At 36.3% G+C, this 18,857-nt stretch overlaps 1 protein-coding gene and 1 long non-coding RNA gene across 6 annotated transcripts in view; both read left to right on the top strand.

Moving 5' to 3' along the window:
- Window positions 1-7,214, top strand: part of LOC128173701 (zinc finger protein 27-like) — a 48,808-nt gene extending 41,594 nt beyond the window's left edge. For all 5 annotated transcript variants that reach the window (XM_052839373.1, XM_052839379.1, XM_052839381.1 and 2 more), the window contains one exon: window positions 544-7,214. In XM_052839373.1, the coding sequence (XP_052695333.1) occupies window positions 574-3,423 (2,850 nt within the window). In that variant the 5' untranslated portion in view covers window positions 544-573 and the 3' untranslated portion in view covers window positions 3,424-7,214. The remainder of the gene's footprint in view (window positions 1-543) is intronic.
- Window positions 7,215-13,604: 6,390 nt separating this feature from the next.
- Window positions 13,605-16,292, top strand: LOC128167756 (uncharacterized). The gene is made up of 3 exons (XR_008241258.1): window positions 13,605-13,742; window positions 14,752-14,814; window positions 16,167-16,292. It is a non-coding gene; the product is annotated as an uncharacterized LOC128167756 (long non-coding RNA).
- Window positions 16,293-18,857: the final 2,565 nt, after the last annotated feature.

The raw sequence follows: 18,857 nt of genomic DNA, 5'->3' as shown, positions 1-18,857 counted from the left end.
AATATAATGCAACTATAGAATTAAAAAAAAATTAATTCATCATAAGAATTTTTTTAAATTTAATGCAGCTAGAGGATTCAGAAATGAAAATTATAAAGCAAGTTTTCTGATCTCCTAGAATCAAAACAAGCTACAAGTTACCTGCATAAAACAGTAAATAGCAGAAATTTCAACAACAAATCAGGTGGGAAATACGTGAAGAGGAAATTTGTCTTGCCCGGGGGCTTGTTTTTCGCTTCAGAGATAGCCATGCATAGAATTTAATTTCTACTGAAGTTATATTGCACTCTATTTGTAAAACAATGCGTAAAAACTATTACCTTATTTTTCCAAGTAATAATTCATTACCCCATCCTCAAGGAAAGCAGTTAACTTCTCTATTGCATGTGTGGTTTTTTAAAAAAGAAAAAAAACAACCTTTAATTAAATATTCATCTTCTCTAATTATTAAGGGACTTATTCATTTTAAGTATTTTTTAATTGGCCTGTGCATTACACATTTTTATGTATCATACGATAAATCGGTGTTTCAATATTTTGCAGGTAATAAAGACGGCAGGAACACTTGGATCTATGGTGGTTCAAGGCAAAGAGAAGCGAAAAACTTTAAATCAGGGATCTGTTATAGACTTATATAAGACTATTTATTCTACAATGGATTTGAGTAACAAAGCTCAACCCAACAGCACTCAGGGATTGCTGGCAGCAGCTGCCTCCACAATGGGGGCCCTCAACTTCAGTCAGGGGGAATCATTCAGAGGGGAAAGTCCCCTGGGTGGGGGCCGGAGTGGAACCACAGATTCATTTCCGTACGGATTGAGTGGGGTTGCCATGCCGAATTACGGGTACCCTAGTGATTTATACCAATTTACCTCCAATGGATATCCTCGAAAGTCCCGCACCTGTAGTTATTGTGGGAAAGTTTTCACCAGGTCAACAACGCGGCGCTATCATGAAAAGCGGTGCCCCCTACTGCGAGCAGCAGTGTGCAGCATGGTACCTCAAGACGAGACGAAGAAAATGGGAACTAGCTCAACGTCGGACCACGGCTCGTCATGGCCAACCACTGCAGAATCTCGCAAAGCAGTGGAATCTAAGGTTGTTCAGTCAGGGAAAATCTCAAACTCATTCAGTAAATCATTACCTCCTCTCATGACCCCACCATTCCTCCTGGATCGGAAGTATCTGAAGGAAATGGAATCCGTGGTGGGATACCCAGGAGTCATTGTCAAAAAAGAAGCTCAGGAACAGCGAATACCTCAGGGCAGCAAAATGTATGAAGGTTTGTCCGATCTCCCATCCTCTCAGTACACATCTGAGTCCAGGTGGTCTCCTCACATCAAACGCAGCAGCGAAACAAGGGGTCACTCTTTATCCCCCTACAATACCTCAGCTGGACTGGACTTGTCCAAATCCCCCTCAGGAACCTCACATGATGATGCAAGCTCAGTCACACAGGAAGACCAATATCAACGGGACGTTATACAGGAAGACATGCAGAGGGAGAAAAGCAAAGTGGAAAACGGCCAGGATTCCGACTCAGAAAAACACAACTCCAGAGAATCTGGAAAGATGAAAATGGCCGAGAGAAGTACCCCCTCAGGTCAAGATGATTCAGACTCCATGGATATCAATGAAACTACCTCAATGCATGAGTCGCAGAATCATCATTTGGGAACGAATGGTGAAAGCAAGATGGATTCAAAAGAAAATGTAGAAGGAGGGGAAACCAAATGTGAAATATGTGGTAAAAATTTCCCTTCATCTTGGCAGCTTCATGTACACAAGCAGATACATACCAAATTCAAGCCCTATGCCTGTCGATTTTGTGGGGACAGATTTTCAAAGGCAGGTCTACGAATCACCCATGAGAGAGCTCATCTAGGAGAGATTGGGTATGCCTGTGCGTTATGTGCTGCCTCCTTCACCAGTAAAGGCAGCCTTCGTGTACACATCAAACGCCAGCATGCAGAAGGCCCCTGGACCTGCAAGCACTGTGGATCGACAGTAGAGGCTCAAAGTGACTTGGTCAGCCATTTGAAAAACCACAATCTCACGAAAGAAGAACAGGAGTCTCTGCAATACATGCCTGGAGCCCCAGGAAGTGGTGACTATGATGAAGATTCGCTGGAAGATGGAGACGAAGAGCAGGAACCTATGGACTCTGAAGCTCTGTCAGACTCCATAGATAATGAGGCCTCACCCGACAGAGATGTTGAGAATCTGGAACAGGCAGCTAACCAATCCGGAATAGCGGATGCTGATGATCCCAAAGAGATGTGCAGTATATGTGGGCATGAGTTTCCGGCCAGTCACATGGCATTTCATATGAAAGTCCATGAGGGTCAGAAACCATACAGCTGTCCTATATGTGGTAAACGATTCGGCTACAAAAACAACATGAAATCTCATATCAAGCTTCATGCAGGGATAAAGCCTTACCAGTGCTCAATATGTGGAGCTAAGTTTACCAGAGGTTCAACTCTACGAAGACATGCCCGTCGTCATGGCATATCCGCCGAGAGTGTATGGGATCTCTTCGTCAAAAACAGCGCATCCTCTCAGGAAAACATGCTGCCATCAACAAACGGCAATGATGGAACTCCTGTGAAGAACAACAGCAGCAGTATGCCTCTGCATGCTTCACCAGATGAACGCAAGGAGGAAGTAACCTCCTATGCTGATTCAGCATACAGCAGTTTCTTCAACACACCTACCTCAGTTGCAATGTCAAATGCATTATTTATGAGTTACCAGAATCACCAGGCAGCTGTAGCGGCAGCAGCCTCCTCATTTCCGTCGATATTCAATACCTCATTACCAACTCCTACCTCAGAGATACCTCTCCGTTCCTCCGCCGGATTTCTAGAGACTAGTCACCACACACCTCAAGCTGACGCCCTCAATCTCAGTGTACAAAAGGCTGAGAAAACCCACAGAAGAAGTGAAAGTCAGGAAAATCTCCTCCCCTCTCCTACCTCAGAAGAAAAGTCCTGGCCAGCAGCCGGGTCTAACGTCCTCAGACCGTCTGTTACCGTGGCACCGGGAATCAAGGCCAACTCGGTCGACATTGGTATTCAGGTCAATAAATGCTGCAAGAGCGGCCTCGAGCTTCTACAGGAAGACGTCAGGAGCCCCAGCGAGGCCAGTATACACTCAGACCACAGCGGCTCCACCTACCAGCAGGTAACAAGCTCAGGGTTAGACAACTCCACCGAGAGTATATCAACGCTATTAGCCACCGGCAGACTCTACAAATGTGACCACTGCGAGTGCTATTTTTCGGAATACGCAATGTACCGCATCCACAGTAAGCTCCATGCACGAGGTGGCAACCTGAAGCCGTTCGCCTGCCCTGTTTGTGATGAGAACTGTCAAGATAAGACATACTTCTCCATGCATCTTGCAGAACATTTACGATGAAGAAGTGCGGTACTTAATGTTTCAGAGTGAAGTATATACCTCATTGTATTATATCTCAGTGCATTTGTAATATTGTTAGTCTTTAAATCATGTTTGTATGACTGTAACTTTAATTAAGAAGGGTAATATGTAAACACCCCTAATATTTACACTTTGTTGTCAAGTAGTACCTCATTGAATTTTTTCTTTCATGTGTTGTTGACAGTGTCGATTGATCTGACAAGGGGGGTAACTCCAGCATCTGTCATGATTGTTGAATCTGATAATTTGATATACCTCATCTTTTTCTGTTGATTTGTGATGTCTGTTAATTAAGCAAGCAGCAAAGATTAATTGTTTATTTATGTATTTTTGATATGTCTATCAGGTTATAATATATTTACCTTTGGAACTTTTTCAAATACCTCATTGATATGCCTCAGAGCAACAAAATTATTTTGAGAAGATATATTTTATTCTACTGCAAATCTTCAACATCAGGTTACCACTACTTTTGCGTGCAATGTGAATGTCTTGATATTTATTTTAGTTTGTTTCATTATTCATTTAAGAAGGAAGACTTTTCCCAGTCATTGTTTTGCTCACATTTAAACAGTATTGCCGATTGGGTCATTCAGCAAACTTTATCAAAATTGAGTTTTTTCTTCCATTGAAGCAATAAATTTTTTTTATTTATCATCCCATCTACCCCAATACCAAATATTAATAATATACCATTAATAATATATCAACCTTTTAAGATTTTGTCAACACCCACCCCCTTTTTTTGCCAAGAATAACAGTGGTCATTTATTTTTTTTTTTACCTCTACTGAATGATCTGAATTCATTGAGTTAATAATACGCATAGTTATTGAATATAAATGATAATTTCGTTGGAAAACTTAAAGTTCCAGCATTGACAATACTTAGAATTTTAGAGCACATTTATAATAATTACAGGACTACGGGTGTTATATCTAATAATCTTCCTCTGTATCGAATCTTTTTTTATGTATGAATGTGTAATTAACTTGTTTAAAAGTGTTCAGGTGTTGTATCTGCTGTTGGGAAAAAAAGGATGACAATTACGGGCATTGGTTATTTTTATCTCTCATACTTTTTAAAATTAATTTTAAGTCTTAAGATATTCTTCAAAGTTAAGTGCCATCTCATATTTCTGTTGTTATTGTTTCGAATAAAAATTTGATGTTTGTTACAAGATGGCACCTTCAGAGTTAAATTCTGAGTACGAGTTATATCTGCAAATTACAAAACTCTGAATCAGTTGTGTATGAATTTCAGATTTTTTTCTCTTATGTTTTTTTTTCCTTAAGGAATTGGTCATTATGGGTATCACGTAAGGAACAGAAGTTTCTGCCGTAGCCAAATTAATAGTTTAGTTAGTAAGCGGGTGTTTATACCTCGATGTGTAATATGTTAATATGTCAATGATGATTTTTGGACTGGGATATGCATTTATATTCTATGTTGAGTACGGGTATATCACATCTATCTCACTCACATTTTTTGTCACGTATTTTTCTTACAAAAAATAATGAAAGTGCTGATAACGTCATGTACATATATGGTACTAGTTCATCATTTATATGTGTGTAGATAAAAGACAATATATACATTTATGTTATGTTGAATGTTCAGGAAAACTTGTATATATATTAAATTGTATGTGTATTTGTAAATTTGATGAAATAACTTTACAATGTGCTGTCATTTAGAATAGTTTTTGGCTGATAATGTCTTCAATCTCAAATTCCAGTTTTCTTTTCTCTTCTTTTTTTTCCATTTAAAACCAAATTTGATTAAAAGTTTTGATTTCACAAGGGATCAAGGCAATATGATAAATGAGTTTTGCAAAACAAAGTATTTTTTATAGAGAAATGAATGATACGAATTTAAATTTCTATTTATATAAGATAAATGTAAAAGCAGAGGGATTTATTTTCAATTTCTGAAGAATCAGACCCCCTCTTTTATTTTGGCAAGGTGTGAAAAATTTCTCTATTTTTCTGGGTTGCTACCTCTTAGTAGGACTAGGTATGTCATTAATCATTATGTGAATTGATATGCATTGATGACGTTTATTTTTATGATGTCATAATGATCAGATTTGTGGTATTTTTGTTTTTTCATTTAATTTTTGAGCTCAATGTTATTATGTCTATTATATATATTCAGCTGTCTTCTTTTGCGTAAAGATATTTTTTTCTGTGAACTATTTAGGACATCTGTCTGAGTGTGATACAAAAAGAAGCTGACCAGTAAAAACAAAATGGAAGTCTACAATTCAACTACCAAATGGTAGATCATTTTGATACTATGTATTTTATTTTTAGTTGTTAGTAGGTGAATTGAAATCTTTTTGTTTTGAGATAAAGGTTGTTTTCTTTCTAGAATGGAGCTGCATTCTGTTATATAAACGAAGTAATTAGGTAATTAAGTGGTGCATTTTGTGATCAGGAATATCCATGGTGACGGTTGTCCTAGACAACCATGTAGATGCATTATTATACTGGTGTCCACCTACAAAGTCAGGAAGTCTCGACTCTTTGGATGAGGCACACGGGAGAAGTTTGTCTCCAAGAGTTGTAAACGCTTTCTTTATTTTTTTTTCCTTTCCGATATTGCTAATCAAAAAACAATTACCAGCAAAACCCAAGTTTTGTGAAAGTTTTTTTGTGAATAACTGTCTCTAGCTTTTTTTTGACAAATAAACACTGAGGAAATCATGATACTAGGATTAAAAATTTCAAAAGTTGATTTTTGGAGTCAGAAACGCTTTTTATTGCCATAATTTTGGGTATGTTATTTTACTTAAGGATAACATTCAATTCGGGTAAATAAAAAAAATCTGGAATCTTATTTTGGTGAGAACTATTGATATTGTAAATATTTAAAAAAAAAACCCACACTCTGCAAAGTGATGGAATATACTGAAGGATTTTTTTAAAGGAGACTTGTTATGTGTGGCACAAAGTGCGAGTTGATACAAAAGGGGGCCATATGATTTGAGAAGAAGGAGAAGGACATTTTTTTACGGTTCTTTTTTTCTGTTGATTTTTTTTAACATATTCTTATTTTTCTATGTTTATGAAGGACAATACAATTTGCTCAGAGGAACAGCTGTACCACAAAGCTATCTCTTACTTTACAAGTATTGAAACTGTAGCCACTTGTTTTGATCAGCTCATTGCAGAAATATAAGAAAAATGTTGAGGAAAACATTTTAAAGACTTTTTGTAAGGTTGTTTTTTTTAATTTTCCATTCTTGTTTTTTTTTTTTTCATTTTTTTTTGGTTATTCTTGTGTAATATGAAAGACATCATGTTAATTTTAGAAATAAGAAAATTGTGTTATAGTTTTCAATGGTTGCAAAGTAATAGAAGAGCAATTTATAAACATTATATGTATACATATATTATTACCATATATATTATATATCAATTGTTAATACTTTATTTCCTGTTAACGGAGTTGTTATCAGTCGTAGATGAACAGTGAATTTTTTCTTTCATTTTTTATTCTACGTTCCTGTATCAAACTTTCAAACTTTGGGGAAAAACTACAGCATTTCTGTCACCGCTCATATTTTTCTCTGTATTTTTCTGTAAGATCGCCCTAAATACCACAGAAATGCTGAAATACATGCTAACTTTAAGAGGTTTTCTGTGGTATTTGGGCCTACCTGTTGTGTAGTACATTTAGATTGAGATAAACAGACTTAGTGTCACATGTACCTCGGGCAGACTTGCCTTGTAGTATTTTTAATATATAAATATTACATAAACGACACCATTGTTAGTTGTTTTTATACCCCCCGCAAACAAAGTTTGGGGGGGTATATAGGAATCACCTTGTCCGTCCGTCCGTCTGTCCGTCTGTCTGTCTGTCTGTCTGTCTGTCCGTCTGTCTGTGCAATCGTGTCCGGTCCATATCTTTCTTATGGAGAAACATTGGAAGTTCTTACTTCACACAAAGATTGCTTATGACCTAAGGGTGTGTCATGACCTTGACCCAAGGTCATTTGGGCAAGGTCAAGGTCACTGGCAGAAAAAGTGCAAAATTCGTGTCCGGTCCATATCTTTCTTATGGAGAAACATTGGAAGTTCCTACTTCACACAAAGATTGCTTATGACTTAAGGGTGTGTCATGACCTTGACCCAAGGTTATTCGGGCAAGGTCAAGGTCACTGGCAGAAAAAGTGCAAAATTCGTGTCCGGTCCATATCTTTCTTACGGAGAAACATTGGAAGTTCTTACTTCACACAAAGATTGCTTATGACCTAAGGGTGTGTCATGACCTTGACCCAAGGTCATTTGGGCAAGGTCAAGGTCACTGGCAGAAAAAGTGCAAAATTCGTGTCCGGTCCATATCTTTCTTATGGGGAAACATTGGAAGATCTTACTTCACACAAAGATTGCTTATGACCTAAGAGTGTGTCATGACCTTGACCCAAGGTCATTTGGGCAAGGTCAAGGTCACTGGTAGAAAAAATGCAAAATTTGTGTCTGGTCCATATCTTTCTTATGGGGAAACATTGGAAGTTCTTACTTTACACAAAGATTTCTTATGATTAGAGGGTGTGTCATGACCTTGACCCAAGGTCAATTGAGAAAGTTCAAGGTCATTGTTTCAAAAAAGCTAAATTCTGTCTGTGTCATGTCTTGTATTAATGGAAATATTAGAAGCTAAAAATTAACAGTTTTCAAAAATAAAGCAGTTGTTTTTTATAGAAAATGGACAGTGAAATAGATTCATCCAATATTTTCTATAATAGCAAAAATACATGCGTTATGATTTTTTTCTTAGCGGGGGGTATCAATTGTGAGCTTGCTCACAGTACCTCTAGTTTATTTCGTTACCCAAAATTCTAACGTAAAAAAAAAAGGAACCAGAAATTGAAAATCAATATGTGGTGAACGTCCCTTCCAGCATATTACATCACAGTTGTGTGTGGACTAACAGTTGATATCCTGGGCTCCCGAATCACTAAAAGAGTTGGCGTGGGACAATACCCGGAGACGTCATGGGTGTGCCAGTACCGTATTCTTGCTATTGTCCCATGCCTGACTTGGTTTATGACTTGGATACTGTATCAGTGTAATGGGAGATAGACACATCTGCACAGATGTTATTAGATTAAACCCTCTCATCGCTGTCATAAAATCTAGAGGTCCAAATCGTAAATAAAAAATCTTTCTTTTTTCCTAATTACAGATATAAAAAATTAACATTTGGCAACAGATTTCCACAATAATATCTTTACTTTTATTTTTATTTAAATTGTTCGGTAAAAAGACAATGAATACGTTATTAACATTCCAGTCATTACGTTACGGAAATTATTACGTTACGTTACGTTAGTGAAATGGCAAAAAATTAGTACTAAATAAAATTCCGTTTTTATTTCGGAAATTAAGATATTGTAAATCATGATTAACTACTCTACTGGCCAAAACTGTTAATAGACTTTTGTCAGTTTTATATATATATATATATATATATATATATATATATATATATATATATATATATATATATATATATATATATATATATATATATATATATATATATATATATATATATATATATATATCATAGTACCATATTAGAATCATCATAGTACCATGTCTTTGTAGCAAAGTATAATTCACAAAAAACAAAACTCTTGTTGCTTTAACGCTTCTCCCATATGTGGAGGTTACTCCCGTATTTGGAAATCTGCTGACGACTGTAATTTGTAATTTTCTAACCTTGTAGTTTTGTAAATCTTGCGAAGTATACGGATATGGTGCAGGAATAGTTACCTCTAACGTATAAACTAAGTGATCGATTGATATAAGAAAAGGTATTCATTGATACATACGGGCAGGGGAATTTTAAAAAATGCCGATCTTTTAACTTAAACATACTTAGTAGATTTTTATTTTTATTTTTGATGAACTGCTCCAAATTTCGCATACTAGTTCTGTTATCCAACTTGTTCTGAACAAGTAACATATTCCAATGCATAAGTGTTATGAGCTTCAAAGAATATTTCGCTTGGGAAATATTAAATGTTACATACTGGTACGTGAATTTGAATAAATACCGATCATTTAACAAAAAACATACTTTTTCATTTTAATTTTAGATGAACCTCTCTGAATTTCGCATATTCAACTTGTTCTGAGCAAGTTACATATTCCAATACATAGGTTTTCTAAGCTTCAACAAAATATTTTTTTTGGCAAATAATTTACAGTAAGTACTGTGTTTTGTACACGTGTTGTTTTTTCCCTCTATCTTCCGTGTAAAATATTGATATTTGTGATATCAGTGATATCAACATATCTATAACATCAATATTTCAATATCAGCCCACAACTAAAACACTACCTGTCCTGTAATACTAGTATATCAACATCTGATACTTCATCGTTACCCAGTTATATATTAACACTGCAAAGTGACCATCACCAAATGCCCGGTTATATGTCGCAGTCTGCCAACAAATATATACTTATCCGTCCCGTAATAAATCACCCAGTAATTTGTCGGTAATATATCACCATCTGTCCAGTAACATGTCAGTATATATCGCCAGATATCAGTTAATATAATTTATCACTATCTGTTCAGTAATAGGTAGGTATAGTCAGTAACAAACCTAATAAGTAATTATACTGCTCGCCTAGTGATTAACACAAATGCCCATGCAGTGGTATATTACAATCTGTCCAGTAAAATATCTCTATGAGCCCAGTAATATATAAATTTGCCACAGTGGTATCACCATCCGCCCAATGGTATATCATCATCTTCCCATGCAGTGATATTGTCTATCACCATATGTCCATGCAGTGGCATATCACCACCTGCCCAATGATATAACCCCGTCTGCCCATGCAGTGATATATCACCATCTGTCCATGCAGTGAAAAATCACCATCTGTCCAATGATATAACCCCATCTGCCCATACAGTAATACTGTATATCACCATCTGTCCATACAGTGATATATCACCATTTGTCCATGCAGTGAAAAATCACCATCTGTCCAATGATATAACCCCATCTGCCCATACAGTAATACTGTATATCACCATCTGTCCATGCAGTGATATATCACCATCTGTCCATGCAGTGAAAAATCACCATCTGTCCAATGATATAACCCCATCTGCCCATACAGTAATACTGTATATCACCATCTGTCCATGCAGTGGTATATCACCATCTGCCAAGTGCCAAGTAATATATCACCATCTGCCCAACGATATATCCCCATCTGCCCATGCAGTGTAAAAAAACCATCTGTCCAATGATAGGCTCTGGAATGCTTTAAGGTCTGCTGGGGTAATAATTGTAAAGCGCTTTGAGAAATGGTTCGCCAATTTTAAAAGCGCTATATAAAATCTTGCAATTATTATTATAATTATTATATAACCCCATCTGCCCATGCAGTAATACTGTATATCACCATCTGTCCATGCAGTGGTATATCACCATCTGCCCAGTGGTATATCACCATCTACCCAGTAATATATCACCATCTGCCCATGCAGTAATACTGTATATCACCATCTGTCCATGCAGTGGTATATCACCATCTGCCCAGTGGTATTTCACCATCTACCCAGTGATATATCACCATCTGCCCATGCAGTAATACTGTATATCACCATCTGTCCAATGATATAACACCATCTGCCCATGCAGTAATACTGTATATCACCATCTGTCCATGCAGTGGTATATCACCATCTGCCCAGTGATATATCACCATCTGCCCATGCAGTAATACTGTATATCACCATCTGTCCATGCAGTGGTATATCACCACATGCCCAGTGGTATATCACCACATGCCCAGTGGTATATCACCATCTTCCTTGAGATTAATCACCATCTGCCTAGTATATTCACAATGACTAATGGCTAGGACACCACAGCGGCCTGGTGGAAAAAAATTAGGGTAGTTTTATAAAATATGAAAAGGGTTCTCTCGTTTAGAGTTTCCCACTTTGTTGAAACCATTTAATCAGTTTGCAAATGACTGATTGTTTTTTAATAATTATATTGCCGTCATTGCGAAAAAATACCACGTAAAGGAAAACAAATACCATGTACGTTTCCGTTATTTTTATATTATTGTTTAGCAAATGCTAATTATCAAAGAATATAAAAAACGAAAAAGAAAGAAATATAATGCTAGAAAAGGACTGTTCTACGATGGCTGCCATAGGACATATGCTTGAGATATTTTTTTTTAAATTCGTGGTCACGAAATAAAATTCGTTCCCATGAAATAAAAGTCGTGGTCACGAAATAAAAGTTGTGGTCATGAAATAAAAGTCACGAATTTAAAAAAAAATATCTCAAGCATATGTCCTATGGTAGCCACCGTACTGTTCGATACAATGATGACATAAAACATAACATTGGACAATAGAACTTCATCATGCCTATATCATCATGCCTATATCCATGCACCTTGGAGTTTGCCGATAATGCATATGTATAGCATTCAACAACTATACGCATTTCAGTTCTATCTTTGATATACAGCTTGTTTATTTTTTATAAACAACTCAATTCACAATCATAATTTAAACGAACTGCAAATTACTAAATATTGAGATTGTGTGAGGCAATGACGTCACAAATGCAGTTAATATTGAAGCAAGCATAATGGCAATATAGTTTAGTAATGATTCTTAAAGCTAAACTAATCACCTTTGCAAAACATATTAGCCTTTATATGAGCATATTTATGCACAACTTTATCGTGAAAAACATTTCCACTGATAGGTCGCCTTATAACTGTTTACTGTTTATGCACAGCAAACGTTGTCAGAGAAATCGGTCATATAAACACATCTAATGTCACCCAATCAAATACATGTACATGCGTTTGTGTTTTGTTCTGTACAATGTTATGTACTTTAAAATTACATAACATTGCACAGAAAAAAGTTTATTAGATATTTTTTGTACGTTCTGTTCCCACGTAATGCAGGCACTTATTCTCGCAGCAAACTTTTATTTTTATTTGCACATAACAAAACAAATTAAGATGAAGTACCCCCCCCCCAACCCTTGTAAAAAAATTTAAATTGAAAAAAGAAAAAAATTAACAGTGAAATTGATGTTATATGAAATTATAGGGGTACGTTATGCTCTGCCCCCCCCCCCCCCCCACCAGTTGAGAAGTTTTTTTTTTATCTTGTCAATATTTTTTGGCTCCTTAAAAAATGATGCTACGTGCCTGTAATTATATCCATTAGTTAGAATTAGCTAGGTAATGAGAAGATAGACTCCTAAGCGAGATAACTCTCATAGAGCCCGTTTCAACAACTCCTGTTTAAAAAGCGTAACAAGAAATCATATTGACGCAAGCGTCAAAAGGGCCGCAAAAAATATAATTGTTATATGAATTATTGGTTGTTTACATAAACACACACCACAAAGAAGAAAATAAGAGTTGGTTGTACTAATTTCAATGATAAATTTTAATATACTTTCAGCAACTTGTTTTGAAGTTTAACATTTTACTATTATCATAAAGAATATCATAAGAGTTCGTTACTGTTTATATGATTTCAAGGGACCACGTGATAAAATAGAAATTTTCCAGTCAATTCAAATTTTCATTTCTGTCATATTTTTGCGTAACTAATTGATATGGATGTCATTTCATGATATTTCTACCACATTTTACATGGAAATATATATACACAACAAGTCATTTTACTTGACACGGCACATAGAAATTCAAATATATCATTTATATCAAATTTAATGACATTCAGGTCTTTAGTATTTCAGGTCGTTAGTATGTCCCGCATACCGATCATTGTTTTGAAAAGAATGAAGAACTCCGAAATTTTCCGAATAGATTATAGTCTCGATAAAAACGCGCCAAACACGCAAAGTATGACCTATTTTTCATTTACGAGTAAAACACAAAATGTTTATGATTTTTTTTTAAAAATGCATTACACATATTTCTACATGCACATTTACTTTTAATTCATAAAAAATAAGCATAATATTAATTCTATTAAAAAAGAACTATCCCGCAGAAACGCAGTAACAATATCTAAATGTATATCAAATAACGGACCGCCTTCCGGCGGCCCGTAATAACGTCTTCTCAAAAGGCAAACTAATCTATGGTAGGCGTCGGTTGACCTTAGGCTTTGGTAACCCGGCTTGTTGCTTAATTTGACCGGGGAGGATTCGCCGGCGTACACCGATTTCGCTGGCCTGGAGAGACCGGCGTGGAATTCGCCGCTTTGGCGGAACCCTCGGTTTAGTGATGTGACCATGAGGTGAAATATATAGATACAATTTGTCATAATAAATCAGCATGCTAATTGTCCGAATGCGTTGATTTAAGGTAGTCCATCCATAACTATCATATTTCATATCTAATAGATTGCAAGGCTGATTACAAAATCATTAGTTGATTTTAAAGGGTTTATTAAATAAATTGATAAAGGATCATATTTGAAAAAAAATTTAAAATTTGAATGTTAACAAATTTATCATGTCTCGAATTTAACATTGAGGTCTATGAAAAAAACGCATTTTTCAATATATCTTTATAGTACAGATAATTTTCTCACAAATATCTTGGTAACAAGTTGCAAAAGCTTTTCTTCTCTTTGAAATGCGAAAAAATTCATAATTTACCGTACATATTTTTAGAAATTGAATTTTCCCAATTTTTGCGACTCTTTAAAAATACATTAAAAAAGTTTCAAGTCCAAAAAGTTCGTTTAGTCGACTGCATACATACTCCCGAGTCTGGTTTATGTCAGCCCCATACAAATTTTAGAATGCCTATTCAATGCATGTAGATTATACCAAACTTGTTAAATTAACTTCAGTTATGGATGGAATACCTTAATTTGGAATTTTTCCGCAGAAACCACCACCCAAAAAATGAATGTTTGCTTGTATTTTTGTAATGTTCACCTTATAAGTGCTATAAGACGTATGTCTTTTGCAATAAAGAAATTGAATTGAGTTGAATTGAGTATTTCCTGTTACTTTTGGCGAAATTGCAATTCTACATATTTGACAGCTCTTTATATTTTATTCCTATCTATGCAGGGAATCTAGCAAAGCCGACAAAGGGAGGTGTCGTTTGGAATTGTTTACTCCTTGTTGTCATCGTCGGAACCATAGGGTTTCTATCCGTTACACTTTTCTTTTAATTGCCCCCAAGGATTGATTGAAAGCAGTGTAACGAATAGAAAACCCTTGGGTTCCGACGATGCTTTTTGTTTATTTTTTAGTAACATATATGATATAATAGGCTTTCGTACGTTCCAGATGTGGAAATCAACAAGATCGGGCGACTTCATCTGGAACTCGAGTTTATACTCCCATTACGTCGTAAGTGTAAATAAAAGCAAATTTAAAGGAAACCCTCATATGCATTAAGTAATGTGAACAGTCTGAGTACGCACCCGAGTTTATTTAGCAGCAACTGACTCACAGAAAACTACGATAACATGCTACTTGTACATGAGGCTGTGGTTACAAGTAAAGTGTTGTGCCTAAACTCTCCCTCATTCCGGTTTTTGTAACCGACCGCGACTTGTGTCACAACATGCTTATCAAGTATGACTTATTAATGTTGGCTTGAAAACTACTGGAAAAAATTCCCTTGTTACAATTAACACACAGGAACCGGCTAAACATTTGGTTCAATTAAAGGGTCACATAATATTTAAATTTTGCCTCTCCATAGGTAAACATTTTTAAAAATTAATTTTCCGACGAAGGTATTTCTAAAAGTCGGCTAACATTTGAATGTCATATGTCTAATCGCTGCCGTCTTACGATATACAATTAAACCACCCAGGAGGGCCATTTTACTATTTATTAACATCTTTCTAAAAATTTTTATTAAAAAAAATTAATATAACGGGATTAAAAATACCCCCAAAAGTATCAATTACTAGAAAGTAACATGAACGGAACAGCCAGAGGGTCTGTCGTCGGACGTCGGTCCGTGCAGTCCATGCATCCTTTGTTTTTCATGCAAGTTGCTAAAACTATATCAATCGATCTCGAAATAATTTTACAATATCACCGGACATAAACGCACATTTTTTGTACGGCAATATTTACACTCCTGTAATAACACTAAGTATCGATTTTGTACCATACAATCCAATAAATTCAAATGACGTAAAATTGGGTTTTTGCTCATTTATATTCAAATATTCAATCGTTTATATTGCTGAAAATTATATAAATGTAAGTAATAAGGAACCATTCTTTGACTATTATGAGGTGCGTGATAATTTCGGTCGGGGCGTGATCAAAGCTATCATAAAGCCCTTCGGTCTTTATTGGATTTAATCACGCCATGACCAAAATTATCACCTCATAATACTCAAAGAATGATTCCCTATTCCTTAAATAACCCCACCTCCTTTAAGTTTAGAATTTAAGAAAGTTTGTATCCCCTCCCCCCTTTTTGTTAGGTAGGTCTGTCCCCTTTTAAAAACGGTGTTATGTGTCCGGTTTTATTTTTTAGTCCAATGTCACAATATGGGAGGGGCCTGTTCCACCCAGATATTCTAAAAATGACAAAATGTACAATGTAATTATATATCATAAATAAATCTTATATTTGAAGGTTTGCTTGGTATATGCATGAAAAAATGCTACATTCACCAATATTTAAACAAATATACATTTGTGCCAATTTTTCCTTCTTTGTTTCAATTCGCTAGAGAATCCGATGTCGGTGCTAGCGCTATTGATACTGAATGACACATGGTAATTATGTAACCGCAACTTCTCGGGCCTTTCCGGGAAGCTCGGAAAACACCCGAATGTATTAACGTACATTTACCTGAGGTAAGAATTTTATACAAAATTGAGTCGCTTCCAATCAAAATAAGCATAAGCTATACAGCATGCACTGTATATCGTTTATAAATATTATATTAAAATATTCTAGGGTATATCATCTACTTTAATGATTTCTAACTCAGATCTCAACAGATCGTAAAATGTGTTGTATTAAGATTTATAAAAAGGGGGCGCCTGTGTAATACATTCGAGGTTTTTCGGGGTCTGCCGGAAATGTCGAGAAGTTGTGATTGGGTAATTATGTATTTTGTGCCGTAATCTGTAGTGTTTTAAATAAATTTTTAAATAATATTCTTCTATATAAAAAAAAAATATAAAAAAAAATGCTGTACTTAAAATGATGTACAAGCACAAAAAAACGACCATCGTATGCATGAATCGAACACCCTCTAAACCAGGAGGCGCTCTCTTGTAGACTCCGCTCTACAAACTGCGGTTCGGAGACAAATTAAACATGTGGTGAATGATTTCGATTGCGACAATTATCTGTGAAGTAAGACATTTTTTGGTTATGAAAATCACGAATTTTGATGCTTTGGTCTATGTGCTCAGTGATTGAAGTCCCTTTAACAGTTTAAAGTAACATATTTTTGTGTATAGTGTAGACCCCCCTTCCCTCCTCCCACCGAAAAGAAAAATACATATCAATCGTAAAAACTTCGCCTTCAAATGCTCCCTTATTGATTTGTGCGGACATCTTGCGGGCCCAGTGAATTATTGAATTTTAGCTGTACTGCAGTAGAGTGTATGAAACTTTTTCTGACACTTTACACATAAAGCTGGTGTAAAATGTACATAAAATAATAAACATACCACTGTTCACTTTGAAAACTTTTACTTTAGTGTGTAATGTGTTTAACATGTTTAAACAGCGTCGAGTTTCAGTGAAAATACCTTTCACACAAAAGTGACGACCGCTATGGGCCGTCGTACTTGTGTATACATGAACTGTTATATGTGTACATAGAAGAGGATTTGAAATGTCGTCTGAATGGTAAACCTGTTTTTGTCACCAACAGATTTTATTTTATATTTTAACCAACTATTCATGAAAGTTTCTGAGCCATTTCCCGGATACAGCCAGTAAGTGCTATCTATTCGGATTTTTTCGTTCCATCCGATTTTTTTATCACTAGGAAAATGAGGTATAGAATAGGGTATTTTTTATATCCCATAACCAGGCACTATAACCAGGATGTGCGCATGCGTGAACCAACTTTCCATCGGGATCGGTAAACGATTGGGAGGAAATTCGAAAGCTATTTGGAGGAACTTCGAACTGATATATGTGCAATTTAAAAATGCGATTTTTATATGAAAAATATGATCAGAAGTGATTAAAATGTTATGTACATTAGATTTTACACCAAAAAATTAAATAAATAATTGAGAGAACAATCAAAATCAATGTTACAGGAAAACAACAGGCACTTAGCATCGGAGGGGGGGGGGGGGGGTTGGAATGGGGGCAGGGACAGGGGGACGGGACTGCCCCCCCCTCCAGCACACGTTTTCTCGCAGCAAATATTTTTCTTGGATTTACTTATAAAAAAGGAAATTAACATACAGTTGCACCCCCCCCCCAATGTTTTTGGGACCGTGTAAAATTTGAAATGAAAGAGAGGAAATAAACTGTGAAATTGAAGTTAAAGGTACACTTAGCCCCCTACCCCCACGGATTAGGATTTTCAATTATTTAAAAAGTATTTTTGAGTTGGGTTTTTTTTTTTCAAGGCAAGATTGGATGAGTCTGCCCTCAACCCACTTTGCTACGATGCTAGGTGCCTGAACAAAATATCATGGTTTCATTACATACATGTATGATAGTATAAAGACTTTATGTAAACCGAAATTATCTCGTGCATTGTTCCATTCACCAGGTTCTACAAATACCTTAGTCCAAAATAAATAAAAAAATCCAAGACTAGGAGGGGAAGAAAGAGGAAATCTATTTTCCTTTTTTCTTTTTACTCAGGAGCTATTTTGTTGGGGGGGGGGGTATTAGGGGTGAACAGGTCACTGACCCCTTGTAGATCTACCCATGACCTATCACCAGGGTCTGTATACACATAACCAGGGTCAGTATACCCATCACCAGGGTCTCCAGGGTCAGAGTACGTATCACCAGAGTCTGTGTGCCCATCACCAGAGTCTGTACACCCATAACCAGGGCTAGTATACCCATCACCAGGGTCTCCGTACCTATCACCAGGGTCAGAGTACGTATCACCAGAGTCTGTGTGCCCATCACCAGAGTCTGTACACCCATAACCAGGGTCAGTATACCCATCACCAGGGTCTCCATACCTATCACCAGTGTCAGAGAACGTATCACCAGGGTCTGTGTGCCCTTCACCAGAGTCTGTACACCCATAACCAGGGCCAGTATACCCATCACCAGGGTCTTCATACCTATCACCAGGGTCAGAGTACGTATCACCAGAGTCTGTGGGCCCATCACCAGGGTCTGGATACCCATAACCAGGGTCAGTATACCCATCACCAGGGTCTTCATACCTATCACCAGGGTCAGAGTACGTATCACCAGG

The sequence above is a fragment of the Crassostrea angulata genome, chromosome 1 (assembly GCF_025612915.1).
Source record: "Crassostrea angulata isolate pt1a10 chromosome 1, ASM2561291v2, whole genome shotgun sequence".
NCBI lineage: Eukaryota > Metazoa > Mollusca > Bivalvia > Ostreida > Ostreidae > Magallana > Magallana angulata.
Note: the sequence above shows the minus strand (reverse complement) of the source record. Positions and strands in the feature narration are given on the sequence as shown.